The sequence below is a fragment of the Delphinus delphis genome, chromosome 16 (genome assembly GCF_949987515.2).
Source record: "Delphinus delphis chromosome 16, mDelDel1.2, whole genome shotgun sequence".
Taxonomy (NCBI): Eukaryota; Metazoa; Chordata; class Mammalia; order Artiodactyla; family Delphinidae; genus Delphinus; species Delphinus delphis.
In genome coordinates this window covers 63,613,693-63,641,673 of record NC_082698.1, presented here as the reverse complement: position 1 = coordinate 63,641,673, position 27,981 = coordinate 63,613,693, and the positions used below count along the sequence as shown (strand labels likewise).

Below are 27,981 nucleotides of genomic sequence, written 5' to 3'. Positions count from 1 at the left end.
GGAGAAATTAGGAGATTGGGATTGACACATATATACTATTGATACTAGGTATAAAATAGATAACTAATGAGAACATTCTGTATAGCATGTTCTCTACTTAATGTTCCCTCTTAGTTCCCTCTACTTACAGGGAACTCTACTTAATGCACTGTGATGACCTAAATGGGAAAGAAATCCAAAAAAGAGGGGGTATATGTATATGTATAGCTGATTCGTTTTGCTGTACAGTAAAAACTAACACAACGTTGTAAAATAACAATACCTCAATAAAGATTAACTTAAAAAAAAGAAACTGCTGTTAAGGTGATAAGCAAATGTATATATTGCATGTTTATCCCTGTATGGTTCTCTTTTGCAGGGTATTTACCGTCCAGAGAGAGGAATGTGCACCCTACCTAAAAAAAGGACTAACCATCTGAATACATCTGTGAGATCCTCTCTGATTAACACATTCTATTTTAACACTGACTTTATTTCATTCTACAAACTCCAGAAACTTACTGGGGCTACTAATGAAGCATTTTAAGTATAAATAAGTAGAGTATTGTGCCCAAATAGTGAGGAAGGCAGGTTCCCTTAGGGTTGCCATAGCCCCAGTACCCACTGCAGAGTGGAGTAGGACCAGAAAGTGGTCTGGGCATCATCACTTCTAGAGCCGTGTTGTCTGCTGGAACTATAATGTCTTCTAAGAGCTGCTGAAGTCAAGAGGTTAAACATTTTATTTTCTAATTTGCACCGAGGAAGGAAAGTCCTGAGGACACCTCAGTTTCTTATTAACAGGTATCAGAAGGAAAGGGAAATTCATCATTAGTCTCTCAATGGATTTCTAGTGATACACTTGTGATTTTGTAAGTTTTAGTTTATGGGGAAGATACTTCTGCTCATTACAAACCAAAAGGATTTTGATAATCAGGGATAACTAAGAAAGTAAAAATTTTGATGAAGACTTTGTAGATAAACTGCAAATAGGTGGCTGTGCCTTGATGTTAGTTGTTGGAACACATAATAAAAGGGTTTGGGAAATGCTGTTTTTGTTGACTTGTGACAAGTTCCAAATGCACAGAGCCTTGCTTTTTCCAATTATTAGCAAGACATTCTCCCAAAAGAGTGCAGTGCTGTTGACCAAGTCGTTCTTTACATTAAGGACTTGGTTTATTCATCCAATGGTTAAGCAAATTTATAAAAGTAATTCAAACCAATACCATGTGTATTATATTGCTCCTTTTTTGATTAGCCTTGATGGTAGTGAAGCCCTTATTGCTCAACTGGTACTGATTAAAAGAAAATCACTTCCAAAAGCCATATATATATATACACACAAATGTATATATGCAAATATATTTGGGTACTTGTAAGGAATTAGTAGTTAGTAATTGGTTTAATAAGGAAAATAAAATATTAAGGAACTGTAAATCTAGTTTCTTAAAAGCTAAACATTATTTCAGTTAATTTAATCTTTTTAAAAACCATGAAAAATATATCTATACTTCCAAGTTGATAGAGAAAACTTTCAAATTAATTACTTGTACTCTCATCAGCTTGTCTTTTTTTTGATGAAGTATTACAAAACAGCACTTTGCCAATTGGTGGGATTAGATTTAAACACTCCACATCTTTACTCAGATAAGCACTCAATATCATCACCCCCCCAAACAAACAGGCCTTTAGTGCCATCAGGAAACTAGCAGGGCACTTGGCATGAAAAACAAACCCACGTTTTCAATTATATTTTACAAAATCTATATTTTAATAATGTATACACAGTTTTAAAAATACAGAGCACTCACGCCCATGTACTCTACCAAAAAAAAGAAGAAAACTTTCTACTACTTCATGCATGCACACACAATGCACTAAGCATAACTGCATTTACAAGACAGGAAGGCAGCTCTCTATTAAGTATACACAAGTAATAGATACTGTAACTTCACCCTAACAGGACAAACTTACAAAGTTTAAGAAAGTAAGGGCTAAACCTGCAGTATAACCTAATCCTATTTTTCTTAAGATTGTTTTCTCTCAAGGTAGTCCAGAAAAGGGGGAGGGGGCATTACTTTCAGCAATCAAAACCATTCCAAGATCCATTAATGAAATCTACAACATACTAAGGAGGAATAAAAGAAAAGCAATAAAGTCATTGCGTCCCTAGGACTGGGGATGCGAATAAAAGTAACTTGGAAATTTGCTAATTTTATTCTAAGAATGCATCCTACGCCACCGATAACCCGACCAGCTACTTGGGGGAAGGTTACGGCTCCAGAGCGCGGATCACTGGGCGTCTCATTCTGGCAGGGTCGCGCGTCCTAACTGGCCATCTGGAAGGGCTCGGGCTGGAAGCCGAAGAGCCTTTGGCCGTAGGGCTCGCTCTCGCCCGGCAGCTTCGCGCCCGCGAACGGAAGGTAGTGGTCTCGGCCGAAGTGCTCACAGTGGAGATTGACCCAGTCCCGCTCGGAGCCGAATCGCTCTGCCTCGGCCAGGATGCGGGTCAGAGCCATGATGTAGCTCAGCGCCATCTGCAGGGTCTCGTACTTGGACAGTTTTTTATCCTGGCCCCATTGGGGTACCACCCTGCGCAGACGGTCAAAAGCCGTGTTGAGCCCCTGCATGCGGCGCCGCTCGCGCGCGTTGGCCGCTAGGCGCCTGCGCGCCGCGCTCTCCAGCCGCCCCTCCCCGGCGCACGTACCCGCGCACTCGGCGCCGCCCACGCACGGGGGCGCGGCACGCGCTCCAGCCGCCGGGTTGCTGGGCTTGCAGGACTTCATCCCCCGCTGGACAGAGGGAGGCGCCGAGCTCTCTGGTCTGCTCAGGACCTGTGCGTGGGCTGGTGTATGGAGCCGCTCTGCAACTTGGCTCTTCGTAGCAAATAAGTCATGCACAAAGCAACCGTGTGGAATCGAAGTTTGTAGTGGGAGTGCGGGGCCCCGCCCTCTGTCCTATTGGATAACCAGATTGATGTCTCTTCACTTGCCAAAGTTTAGGGGAAATTGAGATGTGGAAGAGAAAGTCATTTTCCCAACGTGAAGTTGAAAAAGAGAAGGGAACTTTCCTGCAGCAGAATTGGTGTCGCTGGTTCGGGTAATGTCTTTCAAGTCCTCTGGGAAAGCCCGAGACTTCTTTTCTGGAAGACAAAAATCTTTCCCCAAGCTCAGAGAGGAAAGGAGCGCTTCTTCTGCAGTAGCTGTCGGAGAGTGCTGGATGAATCTTTGAAGGAGGAGAATTTATAGCAGAGGGCTGAAGGAGGCAAACAGGTGGTGGCAGGTGGGCGGGCGTCCCTCGGCTTCCATCTCAGCACCTTCCTACCCTGGGAACTGCAGGGGGGAAGGGGGACGACGCACGGCAAAATCCTGACATTACAGCCTTCGTCTGTTGGAAGTTTCTCCAAAGCTATGTCCAACACTAACACACCATCTGGAGTGGCCGGGCTGTCCCCAAAAGAATAACAAGGTGGGGGTGGGCGGATGGCTTGGTTCATCCTTTCCCATATCAGCGAGCAGCTTACATTACCAAAAACTGAACCAAGGTTTTTAAATTACTAGAAATCACTTGTGTGAATATGTTGGTCTTGAAAATTTAAGATATTTAGACGTTTAGTGTCAGAAAATTTCGCTTTGTCAAGATGTGTGGCAATTTTGCACAATGCTGATTGAATGTATTCAACTGAGTATATTCATTTTATTTTAGCTATTAAGCAAGTTGGGACAAACTAGCAGGTCCTAATATTATTTCAGACCTGAAATTTTACTGTGCAAATAATTTGGCTGTTTTCTGCAGAATAATTTATTACAGCATATTAAAAGATATTGATATGCTCACAGACATAGAAAACAAACTTATGGTTACCAAAGGGGATCGGGTGGGGAATAAATTAGGAGTTTTGGATTAACATATACACACTCCTATAATATAAAATAGATAAACAAGGACCTACTGTATAGCACAGGGAACTATATTCAATATTTTGTAGTAACCTATAATGGAAAAAAATCTGAAAAAGAATGTATATATAAACTGAATCACTTTGCTGTACACCTGAAACTAACACAACATTGTAAATTAACTATAGTTCAATTTTAAAAATGGTTTGAAAAAGATATTAATGTGGATGTAAAAGATGTATATTATCCTACTATATAATTGGATTGCGTGAGCTTGGATACTCAGGCAAATTCAGAATTTATACTAAATTCCCCCTGACACCGGTTTATAAATGTTTTTGGGACATATATTGAGATGATAATCACTTAATTATTTAATTTGACTTTTAAATCTAATAAAACTAATCATAATGTGCATACATGTGCAAAATGGAAATATCTAAGTGATTTGTGAGGTTTTAAAAAATAATTCCTAATGGAAGACTTTTCCCCCACCTCATAAAGCTATAAATATGTCATACTACTTGGATGTTTCAGTTGTGTCAGCTGTCCTCAGGAACAATAATGAAGCATGATTTCCACTATTGATAGTGATGTGCTGATTTATAGAGAAACCATTAACTTGATTCTCTTATCTCAGCTTCTTTCTAGCTCTTAAGGAAGAGTAAGGTGGCAAAGAAACCAGTTCCAAATAGATTCAAGCCAGAATCATTTCTGGATTCTTTACTAAGACCAAGTTTGTTCTTTCTCCTTTTGAAATATGGATTATGTAGGCATTATTCTCAGATATTTTTGTTTAATTAAATTATCAACAAGCTCCCACAAATCAGGAGGCTTTTAACTGTGTCTTACTTCCCTCACCATTGCTTGAGACTAAAACCCCATTGTGACTGCCCTGACTCCAAGTCCTGTCTTCCCATAAATAGTTGATTAATCCCCAGCTGAAGCAATGACAATGAAATGAAGTTGAGTAACATGAAGACAATAGAATGCAATTGGACGTTAATGATCTCCAGCATGACAGATGTTGAACACAGAATTTTGCATGGAGACACTCAGCTCTATTACTCTGATTCTTAACAGCCTTGGTCAGGAACAGCAGTCCTATGACAGGAGAGACTATGTTTAGTCATCAAAATGTCAAATACATTTTTGTGAGTTTTCATGGAAATCAGCCCTACTAATGCTATTATTTCTCATGTTCATTTATCTCATCTGTTTCTCCCAAGGAGCCTCCTCTGTGCTACCCTTTGGAATGTTTCCCTAAAAAACATACTGTTCTGGACACTATTGACCAAAGTGCTAATGAGATGCATGATTTTGCAGACCATGTATTCAGGGTTGGTGGGATTATAGCCTGTGCACCAAGAGAATTGTAAACACAACTTGAAGAGAAAAAGGAAGCCCAGCAGTGTGCACACCACACAGCTATATTAGAACAAACTAGCAGATATCTGTGACATGAAATTGATCCAAGGATAGACAGTATTGCTGCAATAAAGGGCCTTAGAAGGTATATAGTAATTCATTGCCCAGATGTATTCTGAAGGACAATTTATTAGTACTACAAAGATGCTTCTGGGGGAAAAGGATTCCACTGTCAAGTAAATTTGGGGAGCACATCTGCTATCTCCTACTTAGAGTCATGAAGCAAAATTGGTATAGTAAAGTTTCTGAGAAGTCCTGGAGTAAAGAAACCTTCTGACTCCAGAGTTTCCTAGACCTTCTCGAACACAGAACCCTTTCTTCCTAGAAAGGTCTTTTAACAAAGTTCCTTGGAATACACGTTTCCAAACCTGCTCTAATACCTTCCATTTATTTTATAGAGGAGGAGACTGAGATCCAGAGACTAAACATTAGATTCAAAGGCACTGAGCAACTTAGTGACTGAATTAAGAAGTCAAATCTCCTGTAGCCTCTAATTTTAGAAGTTTTAAAATTGAGATCACTTAATACAAGCCCCTCAGTTTATACTGGGGCAGCTGAGATCCACTAATGACTTCCCAAAGTCAGCAGAATCACTAGTAAAAGTTTCAGGAATAGAATCAGAAATTTTGTGCTTAAAGGACAGTGTCATTTATTTCATAACCCTAGTGTCTAGCACAGTGCATAGAAAATAATAAATAATAAACAACCCAGCCTGAGTGGCTGAAAAAAATGTTACGTAAATGATAGATAAATGCCAATCAGAATGCGTGTGTTGCCAGTGAATAACCTTTACAAATAATTTACATTCCCTCACTTTGTAAAGAACACACATTAGATCCACATTTTGAATGCAGAATTGATCCTTTCTTATCAAGAAACACAACTATAGCCATTTGAGCCATAAGAATTTGCATGTCAGACTAATTTCTACCATGTTTCTATACTGAGGGCATGATCCTACCAGGTGAATTGGCAGTTACTATATGTCTAGGGTTGGCCAGAAATCAAAACTGGCAGATGGAGATGGGAAAGAGTGGAAGATAGAAAGAGCTTACACCTGTAGGAGCAGAAAAGTAGGAGAAACATTATTTTAGCGGTAAAAGATCAATGGCTGGAAATTACTACATTAAATGGATAGACTAGGTTAAAGGGTAAACATCTTAATTATCCAAAACTATAATTTTCTAAATAAAAACTCTCCAAAGAAACACACAATTAAAAGAGAGGAGAACACTTGTTCATTCTGAATTTGCAAAAATAATATGGAATATGAGGAATGGGGTTTGCTTCTGGAGAGCATGGCAACTGGGGGACTCTGAGTACCTGAAAGACATCAGAGGTGAGCCAGCAAAAGACAAAGGAACAATGAAGCTGAGTTCCACTTATATTTCATTAAAGACCAGAAGTGCAAGGTCTTAAACATTCTTGTGATTTTATAACGTGCTACGTAGTTACCAAGTGGGGAAAAAACTGCAAAAGGATTTAAGTGTTTAGAGAAAGGAAGGGAGAGGCAAAGTCTGGCATCTCTGTTGCCTGCCCCTCAATGATCCAGGGAAGAGAAAACCCAGTGGAGGGAGGAAACTAAGAAGCGACAGAGACTAACAATGGGGCCAAGAGAGAGATGAAAAAGATGGGAGGCCCTGTCCTAGGCCCCAGAAATGATCTCTCACCTCCAGAAAATACGGGCTCACTAAAGGGCCCCAGCTGATTCTCCAACCCCCAGCACATGCTGCTTGAGAATTCCGGCTTGGGAGTCTGATTTAGCTTCTAGTGCCAAGAGCCAGAATGACTTGTAGGGTTTGGACTCTGGGTGGTAGATCTTAGCCTCCTCTTAGTGTCTGGGCTGAGCAGCATCTTTGAAGTCAGTTTTGAATCCTGGATCTCCTTTCAGCTAGCTGTGTACTCTTGCACAAATCACTTCTCTGATTTCTCCATCTGCAAAGTGGAATCATAACACATACCTCACAGGGCAGTAGTGAGCATTAAATGAGGTTTTATTAAATAAAGACCTCTGCCAGGTCCCTAAGAAAGTCACTCTTTAAATGACATCTAATACTTTACAAGTGATAATGAAAATGATATTTCATCATCAGTTTCTGCAGCTTTTGACTTTAATGAATAATTTTTGAACCTTTTACACATAAAGCTACAGTTAAGGGGGAAGGGATAAACTGGGAGATTAGGACTGACAATATACATGCTACTATATATAAAATAGATAACTAATAAGAACCTACTGTATAGCACAGGGAACTCGACTCAGTACTCTGCAATGGCCTATATGGGAAAAGAGTCTAAAAAAGAGTAGATATATGTACATGTATAATTGATTCACTTTGCTGTACACCTGAAACTAACAACATTGTAATCAACGATATTCCAATTAAAAAAAAAAAGCTACAGTTAAGCATGATGTGAATTCCAGTCGTGTGACCTTGAGCAATTTACCTAACCTCTCTAAGCCTCTTACCTTATCTGTAAGGAGGGTTAATAATAGATCTTATAGAACTGATATGAGGATTGAGTTAGTTCCTCTTTGTAAAGCACTTAGACCTATGCCTGGCATACAATTAAATGCAATACAGGTGCTTGTTTAGATAAACAAAATGACCTGTTGCAATTATCCAGATCATTTTTATTTCCTTTCTCTTCAGTGCTTGACCCACAGAGTGAATAGGGACAGGGAGATGAGGTTAAATTCAAAGGAGCTCCTTCTGCCTTTGATACTGGAGCAATCTAAGTTTGAAATATCAGAGGCTAAAAAAACGCAGCTCAGGGCCTTACTGGGTAGCAGATTTGGTGTTTTCATTGTAGTTAGAGGTTCAATCTCACAATGACAGACACATATTTTAAAGCATTAATTTTCAGGAGATGCTCCACTTTTCCAGTGACTGAAATGTTTGCACTCACCATCCAGGGTCCTTCCCTTCCTAGAACTGAGGTAGGTATCTGAGAAGATGAATCAATAATCATGATGTTTCTCAGACGTCCCTGGCGGTACAGGGTGGGCAAGACTCTGCACTCCCAATGCAGGGGGCCTGGGTTTGATCCCTGGATGGGGAACTAGATCCCACATGCATGCTGCAACTAAGAAGTCCGTGCTGCAACTAAGGCCCGGTACAGCCTAAATAAATACATTTTTTAAAAAAAAAGTAATAATCATGACGTCTTTTCATGAACGTAGATAGATGCATAACAAAGGGAATCAGTCTCAGGGGTGTGCTGGACTGTTCTATGGTAAATTTGGGCTGGGAGCTATGTTTTTTAGAATGCCCTTCCCTGTGTGCTTCTGGGTTTGAGTTAGGCAAAAGTGAAGCTGCATGAGCTTGGGAGGCAGAAGTGAAGCCACCATGGTCTGAAGATCAGTGTAGATTAGAGGCCGTGAGAGACAGATGCAGAGGTGCTGGTAGATCCCAGTTTGTCCTTGCTCCTCCCCATGCTGCATCCAGTGCTCCCTCCCAACCGCCAGCCCTGCTGACCAACAGCGGCCCCAGGCCCACCATCAGATGCTTCACGTGAACTCACAGAGGTGGTGGCCTCAAAGAAGAGGACTTCTGCACCAATGCCCCCACCCAGTCTTACTCCTGCAGCTGGACATGCTTGGCTTCCAGACTCCCCTGCAAGCTCTGACTCGTTCAGCCCAGCCAGGGCTGCTTAGCGACTGTTCTCTCATCCTTCAAGAACCCTTTTTGGAACTTTATGTCCCTAGCTCCTTCCCCAATTGTGTAAGGACTCATCCTTATAATAAATTCCTTCTTCTATAAGACTCACAGTGGCTCTGCTTCCCTGGTTGAACCCTGACTGATACAAGGAATCTTTCACCTGGCCACAGAAAGGCCACAGGACCTATCCCTGCACAGAGACCCTCCACACTGGTGCCCCATGGTCTATGTGCCCGCCAGAATTAGAGCCTTTGTCTCTTGGACAGTAATTACTATTTCCATCTGTTCAGCCCTGTGCCAGGCAACAGCAGGGATAAGACAGCATTTAGCCTAATGGAATCACCATCTAGTTGTGGAGATAAGATCCAAGACACATCAAAAAAGTTGCCTGAGGGAAATTCCTGGCGGCTCGGGATCCAGCAAGCCTTGCAGTGCAGCCAAAAAAATAAATAAATAAATAAAATAATAATAATAAAGAGAAGCTTTAAAGAAAAAGAAAAGAAAAAAAAAAAAAAGACTAGCCTGAGTAGTAAACCAGGGTCATGGCCCCCAAGAGGTGCACTAGATAGTCCATTAGAGTATGCGAAATGATTAGAAATTTTGCTGATTTATTTTATCTCATTCTTTTAATTTCTGTCTCAGGGTATGTTTTATAGTGTACAAAATATAAATACATATATTTATATGTGAGTATATACCAGTGCTTTTTGTTTTTTTTAACTGATAGGAGCACATGAGCAGAAAAGTTGGGACCACTGTCCTAGGCATGAGGCAGTGTGTGGTTAGTACAGTTAGGAGCTCAGAGTAAGGAGATTTCACTGTACTCTGGAGGAAGAAGGATTTCGGCTACCTCTCTTACTGCTGCCCACTCAAAAGGCTACTCCTCCCCCACTGCCCACATTCACCCACACCTTTGGGCTTCTTCACTGGTTGCTCCCCCAGCCTCAAATGCCATTTTCCCAGATCTTCCCTGGCTGGCTCTGTTGTATCATTCAGCTCCTGCTCTATCAGATGCTTATGTCCTTAGTTGTTTGTTTAGAAACTCCAGGAAGTCAGGGGCTTCCTCTGTACTGTTCCTAGCTATATCTCCAGTATCTAGAATTGTGTCTAGTACATAATAGATGCTCAAGAAATACTGGTTGAAGGAACGAAGGAAGAAGGGAGGAGGAAAAGGGAGATGAAGGGACCCCACACACAAAGGGAGAGTAGAAACTGTCCCCCTTAGTAACACAGCTCTTTTTCCTCCTGCTAATAGAATTCTTTGGGGGGAAACTGCGCCCTCCAAAGGCAGGGACCACAGGCCTGCTACTTTTGTTTCTGCTCTGAAATTGTGATATCTGCTGCTTCACAGTGAGCAGGTGGCTTACTCCCCCAAAGGGTGGCTCTCATTACAATCCAGGTTTCAGGCAGTACCTGAGTCAGCGCAGAGTAAAAGCCCAGAGGCCTCGTCGGCCCAGGCCAGTCGCTGATGCCAGCTCCCTGCCCCAAGGGGAAGCGGTTTTCTGTTGATTTGAGCTGGTGTTGCTTTTTTGTTTCCTTGTGCAGTTTCAGCAGCTTGGCTGCACAAGTTATTCTAAATGTCCAAACACCCAGGTCTTTTAATTCTGAGGTTGTGTCCCTGTCCCTCCTCACCATCGTGTTTGAGTCTTACTTTCCTGTCTCCTACTGACTTCCCCTGAGTGGGGAGCAAAAAGAAATCATGCCTAGCTGACCAGATATCTGTACCCATCAGATTCCTAGGCTCTGTCTAAGTGGAGTCCGACATTGGTAGTCATAGGAGTATATACTCTTTTCTATTCATTTGGCAACCGTATACCAATTTGTTTCAAACTAATTTTCATTCGTTTATTCAACAAATATGTATTGCACATACTATGTGCTGGGTACTGTTGGAAGCCCTAGAAATACTGTTGACTACACTGCAAAAATCTCCACCCTCATGGATATTTAAAACTTGGTATTGTTGCTATATTCTGATGAATTTATTTTCTGTTTCTCCAGATAGGTTATAAGTTTTTTTGAGGGAAGGGGCAAATTTTAGATATCTGGGTCTAGAGTGTTCAGTGAATACATATTTGCTGTTGTTGTTGACTGAAGGTCTTACTCAGGCTGATCTTAAGCAAAGGAAACCAATATCATCACCATAAATAAATTAACACCTACAGGAAACACCAAACTTACCAGGTCTTAGCTCCTAGCCTCATCATATCTTTTGAGTAGGGACTGTTACAATCTTCATCTTGTGGCCAAGAAAATTGAGGGCTCTGGTTAAACTAAGCTACACAGCCAGCGACTAGATATGAAACCCAGTTCTCTTTCTTCCTAGAGTCCATGCGCCATGCTGCACTGAGTCTTGTCTAGAAGAGCTTTGATGTCAGAGAAAGAGACTTATTCATCACTGGGCCCCCAGTGCCTAGAATGATGCCTGGCACATAGTAGATCCTCATTAAAGTGCTGTGACATGTTCACAGCACTGTGTCAGTCCCAGCAAGTCTCAGCCCTGCTCAACAGTAGGCAGTGGGGTGGGTTATTGGCAGGCAAGATTAGACTATTTCTGCGAACCAAGTCTGAGGTTTCCTTGGAGCACCATCTCGCACTGCTGGTATAGAATTAGTACCTAGTGCTGAGCTTGGAGTCTGATGTGCCTGGGGGTGGATCAGAAGCTTCTAAGGACTCATTGACCTCAGGCTTCCTCTTTGGACCCTTCTGCAACACCCTCAACCTCCACTTCCTGTCTCCCACTGTGTCACTGTATGCCCTCCTCCTTAGGTTCCTGGAGCCTGTACGACCCTCAGTCTGGTTACTGGGGTCCCTCATTTACCATGATCTCTCTTCTCCCAGGAACTGGTCACTTGCTCTTCTCTCAGAAGAGGACAAGGGGTCTGCTTCATCCTACACATTCTTCTGGAGCCCCAGGACCCACCACTTGATCATTTCCACATTTCGCCACACATAAAGCCCCCTGCTTCTGCATCTCTTCACACAGTCTCAGATCCTCAGAAGTCAGTACCAAAGGAGAGGGAGCCTAAGTCTGCAACACCCCTCTGACACTGGGCTCCTGACCATCCTCCTCCTGGGCCAGTTTCACCACTGAGTCGGCTCTTCCAACTCCAGCCTTCCACTGCTTGCATGTTCACCTCCCCGCCACTGCCTGCTCTTGAGGCTTCAGTGGACCAGACAACTGAGCACCTGACGCTTTGCCAGTCATAAAACCACTGCTGACTGCAGTGCTCAGAATACAAGTAATGCCCGCAACCCCTTCCTTTCAGCTCACTTGTCCTGTTCCCCAGTGGCTAATGCCCGGTTGCCATATAATCTGTCACTCTAGGTCATCTAGGTAACTTGATCCACCCTAGCAAGTTTGCTTTGCTACTAACTGATGAACAGGGAATTGGGACCCAGGTTACACTGGTTCAGGCCTCCATGCTCCCCGGTGTCACGCAGGATGCAGGTAAGTCATCTCGGATGGAAGCCAAAAGTTTACTTAACTACTTGATGACTTTAGGCCAAGAAACACCCTGGAGCACAAGTTTTCTGCAGAAGCCCACTATAAGAACCTTTTACCAATTCGATCTCCCAAGTGTCTCCATCTTCAAATAGGTCAGAGAAATTCCAGAGTGCTGTTTCCAACCTTCAGTGCCCCCTTTCTCCCATGCCTCACTTCACCCAGAAGATCAGCTTTATTTGTTCCCCCAAAGTATGTTTCCCAAAGTGTGCCCTGAAACTCTTACCCTTCAATAAAGAAAAGGAAATTCTGGCTTAAACAAAGGTGTACAGGCTTTACTATGATCATGGTCCTTCTCAGAACGGGAAATGCAGAGTTTCCTAAATTATGTGGCCATGGAAACTCTTCATCTCAGAGGATATCCAGAGAGCAGTACCCACAGAAACATTTTTGGAAAATGCAACCTGAGTCCACACTCCTACATTAAGGAAAAGGCCATCTTAAAAATATCTGTGTTTTTTTTTTTTTAATCTGTATATCTTTACACTCAAAAGTTTAACTTGCTATTTTGAAATGAAGGAAACAACCTCTTCTCTTTGACATTCTAGTCATTCTTTTGAGTCCTGAAGATTTCTCTTATAAAGTGACTTGGGAGCATGCAAACGCTCCAGGTAGTGCTGAGGGTGAGGTGGCTGTGCTGGGAGAAGACTGTTGGGGCTGGGAAAACTTTCAGGGCAAAAAACTGGCTGGTGAACAGGATGGTCAGAGATCACTGCTCAGCTGGCAGCCAGCCCAGAATGTGACTGTACATAAAGAGACCCAGGAAAGGAAGTTGCCAACAAAGAGAAGGGCATCGGTGGCAGGGTAAGATTCAAACTCCAGCCTAACCCACAGTTTATTGCCAAGGCCTGGTGGTAACACATGCCTGTGAATAACCTACCACTGTTATTTGAATGTTTCTAACTATTGTCCAGTTAATCAAATAAAAAGAGATAGAAACAGACAGAATCAGACATTGTATGCCTCCTGATGGAAAAACACAGCACCTGGTGTATCAACTAAAAAGTTGAACCTGAATCTTATTAGGCCTCCACTTCCAACAAGCAATTTGCATGACCTCCAGGGCACAGAGAAACATGTTAAGAGATACCACGTGGAGCGGGGTGGGGCGGGCACAAGCAGCAAAATCCAGAACTGAGAATCTCAGTAGGACAACTGACACATTGATAACAAGTATCCTGCATGAAGAAAGTGAAGAGGGAACCTAGGAAATTAGAACAAGAGGCTAGAACCATATCAACCAAGTACAATGTGTGGATCTTGTTTGAATCCTGACTCAAACCAACTCTAAAAATATTTATGAGACAATGAGGGAAATTTGGACACTGATTGCACATTTGATAAGGAATTACTGTTAATTATTTTCAGTGTAATAAAAATATCATGGTTACATTAAGTCCTTATATATTTTTTTTTCTTTAATATTTATTTATTTGGCTGTGCCGGGTCTTAGCTGCGGCATGCAGGATCTTAGTTCCCTGACCAGGGATGGAACCTGGGCCCCCTGCATTGGGAGCATGGAGTCTTAACTGCTGGACCACCAGGGAAGACGCAAGTCCTTATATTTTAGAGATACATACTGAAATAGTCACAAATGAAATTATATAATGTGTGGGATTTGCTTCAAAATAATCTAGGGCAAAGGGAAATGGGTGGACGTATAGGTAAAACAAAATTGCCTATGAGTTAATAGTTGTTGAAGCTGAGTGACAGAGATATTGTGGTTCATTATAACTGGCCTGGAAATGGGACATGATTCAGGAATTCCCTGGAGGTCCAGTGGTTAGGACTCAGCACTTCCACTGCATGGGGCACAGGTTCGATACCTGGTCTGGGAACTAAAATCCCGCATGCCACCCTGGGGGCCAAAAAAAAAAAAAAGAAATGGGGACATAACTCATAACAGTAGCAGTGTGTGTCTTCAGGTTTCAGGTGCTGGTGGACAGCATCAGTGCCTTGGGGTCAAGGAGGTGACCCAGTTCAATCAAACCACCAAGTCTGCTTCTGAAGCTGATCCAACTCTTTTCTGGTTTTATCCAAGACCTGCCTGGAGATACACCTAACTGCTTCCCCCTGATCTGGTCCCAGTCCGTTTACCATGTGGGGAAGAGAGGAAGAGTGGGAGACTTAAAGAGACAAATGGAAGGCACTAGAGTCCTCAAGCAGGAAGCTCAGTAAGAGAAGGCTCTAACTGCTAACTTATGACGTGGAAACATGAAAATTCTGGGAAGCTGGCAGAAGTTTTGGTGAATTATGTGAAGTCTAATAAGCTAAAGCAAGACCACTGATACTCCAAGTGGCTCTTGCAGAAGTGAGGATGGGTTGTGTCGAGGGCAGCCATCTGGGTGGAGGCTGGTCATGTCCATAGGGGGAGGATGCACTCCATGGCTAGAAAAGAGCAGGAATTGAACTGGCCCTAACAGGGATTCATGTCTTTAGCTCTGTTACAAAGTTACCCACCGCTTGGTGACATCGTATGAAAATCTCCCTATTTGAGGGAGCTAGGAGGGAGACTTTGTTCTCTTCCTCAGGGATTTTGCCCAGCTTCAAAGATGTCACTGATAAATGGACCCAACCTCACATTTGGATCCTCAGAGGAAGCCCTTTGCAGAAGATGAGACCCGAGCCTTCCTAGTCTGAATCAGTGCCCGAATGTGGATTAGAAGCGTGGATCCTATGGAGGAAGCCATTTCCAGTAATAACTGTAAGAAACCCATGGCTTCCTTCACTGGATGACTGGGACAGCCGAGGCTGTTTTAATTAATCACTGAAGGTAATGCTATAATTCATTTTTTAAAAATGTACTTAGCTGTACAAGTTTGTGCAGCTTAGATGAGCCCGGGGCCTTTTTTTTCACGGATTTTAGCACTTGCAAAATTAACGCTACAGTGTCACCTATATACTTGAGGAAGTGCACTTGGTTATTTTGTGTAGGCACAAATTTAAATCCCAGGTTACCAGACATAGATGTAAATCGCTTAGCCAAAGAACAGATCCAGCTGGCTAACCATCTGGCACATGCATCTCCATGCAGCCTTATAGCTCTTGTGGCTGAAGATGCCTTTTGTGGGGGAAATTTTATGTTATGATGATATTCTCAAGGTTGGAGAACCCAAAGATTTTGGATTAAACCACTTGCAAACATGACAAACTTACTGTACAAAACTTATCCCTCTCTGCTTTTTTTTTTTAAGTTTTCAGTAGGTAACATCACTTAAGGTTCTTGCAGAAGAAAAAAAGAAAATGGAACCAGTCTTTAAGCAAAAAGGAGATATGGCACGATATGAGGAGTAGCTCACTAAATCAAAGGAAACAAACAACCCATTCTCTGGCAGGACGTGAACGAAGGTGACCTGGGACCTTAGCAGCCATTGCTCTTGGCCCTGGAGCATTATCATGAGATGACTCTGCTCCAACTTGCTTGTCTATTCCAGTCAAGTTTTCAAATACCGGGGAGAGAGAAATGGACTGGCCAGCTTGTCAGGCATCTCTAGCTATGGCTAGGAGACAGTAACATGGTCACTGGGGGCTGGTTGTGAGCTAGAAGCCACTGCAGTTTGTGTCTGTTAGAGAAAGGGGGACCCTTTCATCCTGCCCCAATGATGGGGATCCAGCAGAAACTGTAGATAAAGAAAAAAAGTAATCAGGCATCTCATGGAAACTGAGATTCTGGCTATAACACAGTTCTCAGCCAACCACTGCTGTCTCTTCATCTGGGAGAAACGGCCCTTCTTCTCCTCTGTTCTCCTCATCCAGCTCCACTCAAAAGCAGGGCTCCTCACCCCTGTTCCCTTGTTGTCTATTGCAATAAAATTGCCTCTGACAGAGGAGAGGAAGCTTGGAGTACATGTGGCCAGGCAGGCCCATGCACCATCAGAGTGTCTGGCCCTGAAGAATGCAACCCCATCCTCAGCTACACAAAAGTTTTTCTCCCATGTGAGTAAGCACTTGATCTTGATCTCTCCACATCTCTCTTGGGAATCTTATCTAACTGTCTCCTGGGAATGATCCACCTGAGAAACACAACAGAAGTCCTTGCCATGGCTGTTGCTGGGTTCCCTGGAGTTCTGGTTCTAACAGGACTGGGGACTGGCATGAAGCGCTTCTAAAGCAACAACCCATTCATCACAGCATCACAAAATACGGTGTTATGCCTGGATCTTTATCTCTTTGTTGAAAAATAAGAAAGACTCATGAATGAGAACAAGGGAGAAATGAGCAAGTTAAATAATTCACATACAACTTTAAGACTGTGGAGTTTGACGGTAAAATGTTAAAATTTAAGATTTTAAAACCAGCACTGCTCACTCAAGTCTTCTGTTCCTGCCTATTTTAACATGCCTACCTTGTTCATATTTGGCCGCGATTATCATTATCCTTATTGTCATTTTTAATACCCAAGATGTATTAAAAGTACATCCATGTACCAGACACTATACTAAACACTTTCACCATATTATCTTATTCCATCCTCTCAGCAGCCCAGTGAGGTAGGTACAATTATCCCCATTTTACAGATGAGGAATGTGAGGCCCAGAGAGGTTAAGAAACTTGCCCCAAGGTCCTTCTGCTGGTGAGTGGTGGAAACTGGATTTGTCTGACTGCAGAACATGACCTCTTAACCACCATAAAATCGGAGTCGGAACATTGATAATGATTCAATATTGCCACAGGCAGAGGAACCCACATGTCTCCCTCAGGCTGTGGTAAAGTTTTGGGGGCTTACATGTACTGCATTTGTGGTCAGACCTTTAGGGAACTGTTGACCGAAACCACCTGCCTTGGCCAGGCCCACTTGCCTGAGTTGTCTCACATCAGGAACTCCTGATAAGGAACATGGTTCTGCCTCGAAAGCTAACTGGGAGAATTCAGGAGGAGCCAAAAGAGGGAGGAGAAGACCAACCTCCCAGAGTCCTTTGCTCTGGAGCCCATCTTGGCTGAGAAATGCTCGTGCCACCAGGAAGGACCCTGAGTCAAGACTATGGGCCAAGCAAGATGATTGGCCAGAGACAACCCGGAAACTAACCCCATTACCATAAACCCTGAGACTGTGAGCCATGTGGCAGAGCAGTTCTCCTGGGTTCCCTTACCCTGCTGCTCTCTGCCCAGGCGCCCCTTCCCAATAAAGTCTCTCGTTGTCAGCACACGTGTCTCCTTGGACAATTCATTTCGGAGTGTTAGACAGTAGCCCACTCTCGGGCCCTGGAAGGGTTCCCCCTTCCTGTCACAAGACCTCCAGGTCTTGGATAAATAGTGGCCTGACAGCCAGGCTCCAACACTAGCCTCTAGTAAACAGACTCTTTAATTTAGCTTATCGATGGGCAGTGAAGACGTCAGACTCCATTGGAGCAATCCTGGGAGGATGCTCTGAGCTCTGCCCTGCCCATTAGGAGCTGTAAGTTTGTGCAAACAACCAGAAAATTAAACCCACCCAGGGAGGGGACATTGATTTCCAATTGGCATAGTTCAGCAGATGCTGTTTGGTCTAAGAATTGCCTGACCTCTACTAGTGACGCCACCTGCCCTTGGCTTTGGAGGGAGTGTTCCCAGCAGGGAAGGCCACTGCACTCCTGCTTGCTGCTGGAACTTGGGCTGTAGGCGTGGCGGGCTCCCCATATGTTGCAGGGGAGAGGCCAGCCACGCCCCAGGATGGATTCACCCTCTTATCCAACTCTGGGGCTAAAGCCAGCCCCAAGAGATTACAGGCGCTCCCACCCCCAACTAATTAAATAGGTGGCCTCCTGATGCTAAAAGGGAATGAGGGCAGAAAAACAGCCAGACCCAGAAACCACCGATGCGTGCCTAAACAGTCTCTAATGGGTCAGGGTGGTTCTATGCCTGAGACCTGGCGTTCTGTATAGTTTCTAGTTTTCAAATCTTATAGTTCAAAACGTGTGTCATAGAAGCTTTACACATTACTTAATATTACCTATTAATGAGTGTATCTTACAATTATTATTATTACACACCAATCCTTGTGTTAAAACATTGAAATAAAAGTAACTATTCAAAGACAATATTTTTTCTCATGGGACAACCTGCAGATGATTCTAATACTTTATACAACACACACACACACAAACACGTAAGCGGAGGCTTCTGGATTCAAAGCTAAGTGTCTGCCTAAATTACCTAAATATAAATGTTCATGCAATTATAAGTTTAGATGAAAACTAAAATCATGGTTTGGATTAAGGAAAGAAACCTTTAGAGTTTTTCAGGAGTTCAGCCCTCAAGTGAGTTATTATTAGTTGTTCTGCTTTCCATTCTGTTTTGGCTACAAATGGTTTAGAAGAGGATCTAAGATGCAAAGAGGAAGACAGTTGCAATAATAGGAAATTGGACTAAATTAAAATGATACTAAGTCACAGCACAACTTGGCCTCTTTGCCACCAACTTTTGACATTCTAATTAGGGTAAATGGTTATGTAAATCTAGTCAGTCACTCATTTCTCCCCCAGCCAGAGCGCGTGTGATTGTTTAAGTGAGGGCTGTTGATGGCATAATTAAAGCTCTCCTAAAAATTAACTGGGAATTGGAGGACAGCCTCCAAAGATGCCCTAGTTTGTGGGCAGCCCAGCACAGCTGTCCTTTTGTCCAGCCTGCCACCAGGACTCCTCGAGTTTCCCCATCAATATAATAGAATGTGACACTCGAGGTGTTCTCAAGCCTCAGTCCACAGGATGGAGTGGAAGACACAGACCGGCAGGAGTCTGCTGTACCCAGGGTTGCCTCCTGGGTATGTTCAGCTGAGAAAATGGGGTTTCAGGTGACCCCAAACACGGAGCACAGAACACCTGGGTTTGGGGGTCAACTATGAAACAGAATTAATTGGTTATGAGTTGATAAACGTTGAAGCTGCATGATGGGTGCAAGGGGTGGGGAGCAGCAGGGAAGAAAGCCAGGAGTAGTAACTATAGTATCAATATTTGTTTTGTTTTTGTGCATGCTTGAAATTGTGCACAATAAAAACAATTTTTTTAATGTGTACAATACTGTTAATTAAACAAGGAGGCCTTTCAAAATAAACAAAAAAATAAATAAACAAGGAGGTCGTTAGACTCAGGTGGTTCTCATACTTAGCTACATAAGCAAACCAAAACCTAAGCCCATAAATGCCTCAAGGGTAAAAAGTCAAAACCTAAGGACAACCAATTACAGACAGCCAACTAGGCTTTCCCAAACGATGTTTGAGCTTAGCCAATCAAATAATTTCCTTGCTCTGCTTCAAAGTCTTCTCGATAATAAAGTCTTGTCTCAGGCCCTGTCAGTGAAGTGCTCCTAACCACTTCTGGTTTGGCACTGCCTGATTGGAATAGATGTTTGCTCAAATAAACTCTTAAATTTTTAAAATATGCCCCAGTTTATCTTTTTTTTTAAAATAAATTTATATATTTATTTTTGGCTGCATTGGGTCTTCGTTTCTGAACGTGGGCTTTCTCTAGTTGTGGCGAGTGGGGGCTACTCTTCATTGCAGTGCGCGGGCTCCTCATTGCCGTGGCTTCTCTTGTTGCGGAGCACAGGCTCTAGGCGCACAGGCTTCAGTTGTTGTGGCACACGGGCTCAGTAGTTGTGGCTCGCGGGGTCTAGAGCACAGGCTTAGTAGTTGTGGTGCACAGGCTTAGTTGCTCCGTGGCATGTGGGATCTTCCCGGACCAGGGCGCGAACCCATGTCCCCTGGATTGGCAGGTGGATTCTTAACCACTGCGTCACCAGGGGAGCCCCCAGTTTATCTTTTAACACTACCAAGAAATAACATTGACCATGAGGAGGAAGTTCTTAGTAGCAAAAGTCAACTTATGGTTATCCTCTTAAAGAAGGAGAGTCATAGAGCATCTACTGGTTAATATATGAGTATGCTGTTCTATTACTTCTTATCACATTAACAACACCCCCCACATCCCACCCTGACTCTTCCCAGTAAGGCCCCAGCTTGGAATGAAGAGCAAAGACTGAGGAGAGACCAGGAGAGAAATGGGTCCAGGTAAGAGACAGAAGAGGGGAAACCAGCTGAGAGGGAGAGAAGAGTGAGATCCCCAGGTATCCATCCAGAGGATAACTGAGAGTTGATTATGAATTAATTCTATGTCGCTGTTGGGCTGCACCCTGCAGGCTTGCAAGCCCTGTACTTGCCCAGCTTCAAGAAAGCCTGGAGTCAGCAGCAGAGACATCTATGGGTTGATGGATGGCGGAGCTTACATGTCTGAAGCAAGGTCGTGGAGCAAGACCGCACAGTGTGCGGTGGCTGACAGGCAAAATGGCAGCAGTCTTGGCTTCTGGGGGGCGGGGCGGGGGGGGGGAGGAAGAGAGATCAGGTTGGCTCATTGGTTACCGGGGAAACTAGCAGAAGGGCACGCCCCTCACCGCCCTTTTGAGAAGCTATCAGGTAAAGATGTTCAGATCTAAAGATTAGAACAATTACTAGCTGGGGTCTGGGGCAAGTACATACATAGGAAGGTCAGTCATGGGAGTAGGTATAGATGAAGCAGGCACTGGTCGAGGGGATGAACAGAGAGCAAGAGAACAGACACCTTGAGTGGCCTAGGTGGCCTAAGCATACAGTCATAAAAAACCAGTACAATCCCATTTGACTTTAAAATAACTTAAGTAGGGCTTCCCTGGTGGCACAGTGGTTGAGAGTCAGCCTGCCGATGCAGGGGACATGGGTTCGTGCCCCGGTCCGGGAGGATCCCACATGTCGCGGAGCGCCTGGGCCCGTAAGCCATGGCCGCTGAGTCTGCGCGTCCAGAGCCCGTGCTCCGCAACGGAAGAGGCCAAGACAGTGAGAGGCCCGCGTACCGCAAAAAAATAAAAAATAACTTAAGTAAACACTGCTAAATTTAAAAACTAAAAAGTACCTGATAGTCAAGGGGCAGATTCTCTCATGTTTGACAAGCTTCCCTGGCAGCCATGAGTTAAGATGCAATGGGAAAAGAAGTTGGTAGTTTCAGTCCTATGGGTGCAGGTTTTTTAAAGACGGGAGCCCCTTGGCTACAGGAATCACAATGCAAGATAGCTGCAGGCCTTGGAAATCACCTATCTTCCCCAGTGCAGAATGATGTTTTTTCTTTCTTTTACAATTATCCATGTCTAGGGTGACAGTAATTAATGAGCTAGTAAAAAGCCTCCCCAGTCAGGCTGTGCCCAGGATTTCCTAGCTTTGTTAGGAAAACTTGAGAGAACCAGTGTGGACTAATTAATTGGTCTTCAGGTAGTAACTAAATCAAAGGTGTCTTGGGTACCCTGGGAAACCAGAATCTCCTCTTTCTTGAGAATCAATCAGCTTAAGATTGATGAAGGGCTGCTAAGGTCAGGCTTAGAAACACAAAACCATCTGCCAATTCTCTAGGGCTGGTACCTGCAGTAGAGCAATTTTAGAAGAACAGGTGTTCACTTTTAACTTACCTCTTCTTTTCTTTATTGCTGAAATCATGACTTTAGCTACGAAGAGCCTCCAGTTGGTTGATGAAATTCACAAACGGCCTATTGTAACTTAAAATAACCTGGCCCAAAGGTATTGTGATAACCTCAACCGTTCTTGCACAAAGTCATAAACCACTCATCCCGGGACTTCCCTGGTGGTCCAGTGGTTAAGACTCCATGCTCCCAATGCAGGGGGCCTGGGCTTGATCCCTGGTCAGGGAACTAGATCCCACATGCCGCAACTAAGAGCCTGCATACCGCAACTAAAAAGGCCCCGCACGCCAAAACGAAGATCCCGCGTGTGGCCACTAAGACCCGGTGCAGACACATATATAAATATTAAAAAAGAACCAAAACACTCATCCCCGACAATGGCCACTCTGGCCTCTCTGGAAGAATTTGGCAGCATCAGAAAACAGTAACTACAAGGCATTGCCCCAGAATGGCCGCCATTGCCCCAGAATGGCTGCCATAGACTGAAAGTTTGTGTGTCCCCAAAATTCATATGTTGAAACTGAATCCCCAGTATGATGGTACGTGGAGGTGGGGCCTTTGGAAAGTGCTTAGGTCACGAGGGTGGAGCCCTCATGAATCAGATTAGTGCCCTTATAAAAAAAAGACACAACAAGAAGATTGCCATCTATGAACCAGGAAGCAGGCTCTCACCAGGCATCAAATCTGCCACTGCCTTGATCTTGGACTGCTACCTTCCAGAACCATGAGAAATAAATGTTTATTGTTTATAAGCCACCTAGTCTATGGTATTTTTGTTATAGTAGCCCAAACAGATGAAGGTAAAGACTAAGCCAAGGAACACTGTTTCACTCTGAGTGTGGAACAGATCCAGTCTGGTCGATCTCTTTTGCAGAGTAGGCCTGAGAGCCCACAAAGTCCATAAAACCTGACACTTAAATGTTTCTGGTTCCTTGAAAGTATCTCCAGTAGGCTAAGAACATTTTCATAAGTTTTTGATGATGATCTATAAACACATCCATATGTTTGTTGATGATGGCTCAATGACTATAGTTGTTGTTCCTCTATTAAAAAAAGAAAGATTCAGGGTTAACACCAAGTTTTCTTCTTTTAAATGGAGGTATTTCTTGTCCTTGCTAACCATTTATGTCTCCAATTTCCCGAGAATATGGGAAATTCCCCAAAACACTCTTGTGGTAGATCGTATTTTTCCAAAGATTGCTGCAGTCAAATATACCCCATCTCATATGCTCTTATTACAATGTGACATTAACAATCCTCCATTAAGAGGTGGGCTTTGTGTCCCTGCCCCATGAGCCTGGGCAGACCTTCATAAATGCCTCAACCAATAGAATGCAGCAGAAGTAAAATCATGTGACTTCCTGGTATAGTCATAAAAGGTGAGACAGCTTCCACTTGGTTTTTTTGGGGCCTTGGGAGCCAAGCCTACATGGAGGAAGTCCAGCTCTCCTAAACCCGCCATGCTGGAAACATCACGTGGAGAGATTATGTAGAGATAAAGGTGTTCAAGGAGGCCCAACTGGGGACTTCCCTGGTGGCACAGTGGTTAAGATTCCACACTCCGGGCTTCCCTGGTGGTGCAGTGGTTGAGGGTCCGCCTGCTGATGCAGGGGACGCGGGTTCGTGCCCTGGTCCGGGAGGATCCCATGTGCCGCGGAGCGGCTGGGCCCGTGAGCCATGGCCGCTGAGCCTGCGCGTCCGGAGCCTGTGCTCCGCAACGGGAGAAGCCACAGCAGTGATAGGCCCGCGTACCGAAAAAAAAAAAAAAAAAAAAGATTCCGCACTCCCCATGCAGGGGGCCTAATCAAGGAACTAGATCCCACATGCCTGCTGCAACTAAGAGTTTGCATGCCACAACTAAGGAGCATATGTGCCGCAGCTAAGGAGCCAGCGAGCCACAACTAAGGAGCCTGCCAGCCGCAACTAAGACCTGGCACAACCAAATAAATAAATTAAATTAAATTAAAAAAGGAGGACTTCCTGTTCCAGCTCTCAGCTGTTTCAACTCTCAGCTGTTTCAGTGTCCCCAACTCAGGCTCCAAACGTGTGTAAACAAGCCTTTGATGATCCCAGCCCTGCCTTTGAACCACCCTGGCTGACACCAGGTGGAGTAGAAACAAGCCTTCCCAATATGTCCCGTGCAAATTCCTGGGGACCCACAGAATCTCCGAGCATACCTGTAAATTTGGGGGTAACATTATACAGGACAGTAACCAAAGCAACCCTCTAGGGATATTCCTTGAAGTATAGCAAGGGCACTAGATTTGTCATCACATAGCCTGGTTTTGAATCCAGATCTAACCATCTCACTAGCAGAGTAAACTTAAGCAAGTCAATTTCCTTTCTGAGCATTACTTTCCTCATCTATAAAACAAGGATAATAATGACTGCCTTAATATACATCAAAACATTGGGGAGAAAATTTCCACACCTATGACAGATAAAAGTTCATAATAAAGAAACTGGTAACAAAATGCAATCGAAAAAAAGCAAAATACATGAATAGAGAGTTCAGAGAAGATAAAATATAAGTAGCAAGTTACTGTAACAAAAGATGTTTAACTTTCCTAATCAGGTAAATGCAAAGTAAGTAATACTAAGCTATCACTTATCAGATTAGCAAAATTCTGCTGGTGGGTTGTGGTGAAAAGGATACAGTGCTCTGGCAACATGAACAGCTACAGACTCTTTTGGAAGGGTATCTGACAATAGCTACTAAAATGAAAAACACACACATTCCTCTTTTTTTTGCATGTGAGATCTTATTTCCCCCACCAGGGATCGAACCCATAGCCGCCTGCATTGGAAGCGTGGAGTCTTAACCACTGGACTACCAGGGAAGTCCCCCAAAATACACACATTATTCAAACCAGAAATCTCTCTCTCTCAAGTCTATCCTAAAGAAATAAAAGTACCAGGACATAGAAAATAAAATAAAGTTGCTCTCTGCAGTACAGCTTCTAATGGTAAAGCATCAGGAAATAAAATCAAAGGTCTTCAATAGGAGACTGAGGGGGGAATTCCCTGGCGGTCCAGTGGTTAAGACTCCGTGATTCCACTGCAGGGGGCACGGGTTTGATCCCTGGTCGGGGAAATAAGATGTTGCATGCCACGAGGCATAGCCAAAAATAAAAATAAAAAAAAAAATAGGAGACTGAGGGGATTGATTAAGTGGTGTAACAGCTAATAATGTTAGAACAAGCTAGAATGAGCTATAGTATGGATCTCTATAGTATAGGTCTCTAGCCACCTCTACAGTACTGCTTCCCTTGTTCAGGATCCACATTCCCAGGAGATGGTTTCTGATTTGGTGGAGCCCGAGTAGCATGCCTGCCCCCTGAAGTGCAGAGAGAGGTAGCACCTTGCCACCTTGGCTTCCTTGGAGGAAGCTGGCCAGTACCTACTTGACTATTCACAATGATGCTGCATAACTCCAAACAAATCATCATAACAACAAAAAGTCAGGAAACGGCTTTAATCTATCTTGAGCTAAAAATTGAAAACAATTTTCCCATTCTTTAGCTATCCTTGAGTTTACCTGATGCCCCTTCAGCTGGACAGTCTCATTTCTTTCTCTGCTCCAATAGTACAAGGCTGTGACTCCTCTTATTGTGATTCAATACACAGGGTGTTCATGGTCTCCAAGAGTTCAGTCTCGCACTCACCTGATGCTCTCTGACACGAAGGACTGGTTTGTGGTTTTGACTGTCTCTGCTGTATGTCCCATCCCATCAATCAATGGTCTCTGTTCAGCAAAAGCCATTTTGCATGTGTATAAAAGAGAAAATAGGCTTGAATGATCTTCCCCTTTACTAGAATCTCACTAGAGTGCTATATACTTTTTGATATAGGGATCAATCCCTGCTGGGAAAGATTACAATATTAACTTGCAGTGAATGACTAACATTGCCAAGCCAACTCCCTAATATTGCATAAAATAAAATGTTTTGGCTCCCCTAAAAATCAGGGTTTCTTATTCTTGCAGGTCTCAGCAGCCCAACTTGTTTTGCATATGGTTGCATGTTTAATTAGTGATCCTTCTGTAAGTGTCTGCAATTAGCACCATGATGATTAATAAAATAACTCCTTTAAAGCTCCATTTAGCTAGCAGAACTGCACAATCAGGTGTAATTAATTCATCATTAATAAATCATGGCTGATTAATCTGTATATTACCAACATTTTACTGAACAGCTCCCACCTGAGCACAGCTAGTTTTTCTATGCTGAACAGAACTGGAAACTAAGAGGAAAAAAAAAAAAATCCAGCTCCTCCAAAACTGCACTAAGCAGCAAGTATATTGGTATGGTCAAGGAGATTTTGAGATAATGCACATTTAAAGTTATTGAGCTACATAGGCAATTGTCACTTGGGAGGGAAGAAAACAGTGGCTGAATACTAGAGATTCTCAAACCTAAGTATACACCAGGATCACCTGGAGGGCTTGTTAAAAACCAGATTTCTGGTTTCTATCTCCACAGCTTCTGATTCAGTGGGTCTGGGATGGGGCCTGAGAATTTGCTTTTCTAACAAGCTCCCAGGTGGTACAGATGCTGCTTGTCCAGGGACCACACCTGGAGAACCATAGTTCTCCCTTTCTCATACCCTGGGGATGACTCACAATCGCCATGATTCCTATGTCCTTTCTATAGGTTTTAATAGTTTAAAAAACAACAATAAAAATAGCTTACAGTATTATTTATCTATCCTTGTGTTTACATGCTATCTCTTCAACTGGATTGTAAGTTTAATAATTACTTTCTTTTATTTCTCTCAGCCCCCATAGAACCTAACTACTTTCAAGATGTAGAAACTCTAGACAAAACCCAGACATGCCATGTGCACTCATCTCTGAAGCCTTGCTCATGCCCCAGTCTTTCGAAGCCCTGTCCTTCAACACTCCCCAGACTACGCCATAGCATTCAGTGTCTGCCATATGTAGACCCTAATCACAGACCAGTGCAAGTGCTCATTATCTTTTCATGAAAGGATGAGCCTGGTTTTCCCAGTTAGATTCCCTTGAGAGCTCTATAAGCTTCCCCTCTAATCTCCTTTGCAGCCTGGCCCCCAGCTCTCCACCCCATCAGCTTCTAGCCCAGTGTCTTATACACAGGAGACAGCAAATTGCTTTTTACCAACCACGTCAGATTGCTGAGCAGTAGATCTGACACATGGGCTGGGAATTCAGATCCCAGCTGGGCACCTAACTTGCAGAATACATGGGAGCCACAGCAAGGGGAATTCCCACCCCAAAAAGAACTTGGAAAGAGGCAAGATATTACTTTTCATGTTTAATTTTACTACCACTCTATCACACATACATTTAAAAAAATTCTGGGCTTTTTAGTTATTTAGCTACATGTCCTGATTTTTAGTTATTAAACATGAGTGTGTTCCAATGAAGAAAATAACTTTTTAGGTACATTAAAATTACTCCAATCTTACCCTCTACACGTGAACTCTTTTCACTTTTCTATCTTCATGATCCATCTCTGTCCATATAAATTCGTATTCTCCACAGACACAGCATAACGTCGCTAACAGTTTATACTCTACTGTGATTTTCTTTCTTGGTATTGTATCATGAAATTTTTTTTAATATTTCCTCATAGTTATTGGGTCTTTTCAATGGCTACAAAATAGTCTATCTGGTACTCACACCTAAGTTTAAATGGTTTGATCTTACTCCTCATAAATTTGTTCCTCATTTTGTGATTGGTACTCATAATCAAAGGTGACATTATTCTTCGTTATTAGTTACTTACATTTCAAATATACTCACAGGTAGAGCCAAAACTCCATTAGTTAATTAGTCAGGAAGCATTATTAAATTTCCATTAATATGTCTTTGTTGTTCTATGTCTAAGGTGAGGATTAAGTAGACTACTATGCAAACTTTATTCAAAGCAGCCCCTTACATTTCTTTCTACGTGGAAAATAGTAAGTCAAGATCGCAGCATCGCGCACAAGCGCGTCTAGGCCGTCAGCGTGCCCTCTAAAACAAGAGCAGCACGTCCCTTGATGTCAACTCGTCCATCAGGACGCAGGGAAATCTTCAATTCTCCTCCCCGGCTGGAACACTGAAAGGCTAAAG

General features: G+C 43.3%; 3 protein-coding genes across 6 annotated transcripts in view; all 3 read right to left on the bottom strand.

Moving 5' to 3' along the window:
- HERC4 (HECT and RLD domain containing E3 ubiquitin protein ligase 4) overlaps window positions 1-25,569 on the bottom strand; it is a 270,043-nt gene extending 244,474 nt beyond the window's left edge. The window contains exon 1 of the mRNA XM_069541545.1: window positions 25,553-25,569. The gene's annotated coding sequence lies outside the window, so the exon portion shown is untranslated. The remainder of the gene's footprint in view (window positions 1-25,552) is intronic.
- On the bottom strand, window positions 1,648-27,833 carry ATOH7 (atonal bHLH transcription factor 7). The gene is made up of 3 exons (XM_060034923.1): window positions 27,806-27,833; window positions 25,553-25,632; window positions 1,648-4,979 (listed from the first exon to the last, which is right to left on the bottom strand). Exon 3 carries the CDS (start codon window positions 2,760-2,762, stop codon window positions 2,304-2,306), a length of 459 nt encoding a protein of 152 aa, XP_059890906.1. The 5' UTR covers window positions 2,763-4,979; window positions 25,553-25,632; window positions 27,806-27,833; the 3' UTR covers window positions 1,648-2,303.
- PBLD (phenazine biosynthesis like protein domain containing) overlaps window positions 27,166-27,981 on the bottom strand; it is a 39,810-nt gene continuing 38,994 nt past the window's right edge. For all 4 annotated transcript variants that reach the window (XM_060034919.1, XM_060034920.1, XM_060034918.1 and 1 more), the window contains one exon: window positions 27,166-27,975. In XM_060034919.1, coding sequence (XP_059890902.1) covers window positions 27,863-27,975 — 113 coding nt within the window. In that variant the 3' untranslated portion in view covers window positions 27,166-27,862. The remainder of the gene's footprint in view (window positions 27,976-27,981) is intronic.

What these genes read in the sequence shown, in the direction of transcription:
- ATOH7 (XM_060034923.1), bottom strand. Translation starts at nt 2,762, where the DNA reads ATGAAGTCCTGCAAGCCCAGCAACCCGGCGGCTGGAGCGCGTGCCGCG.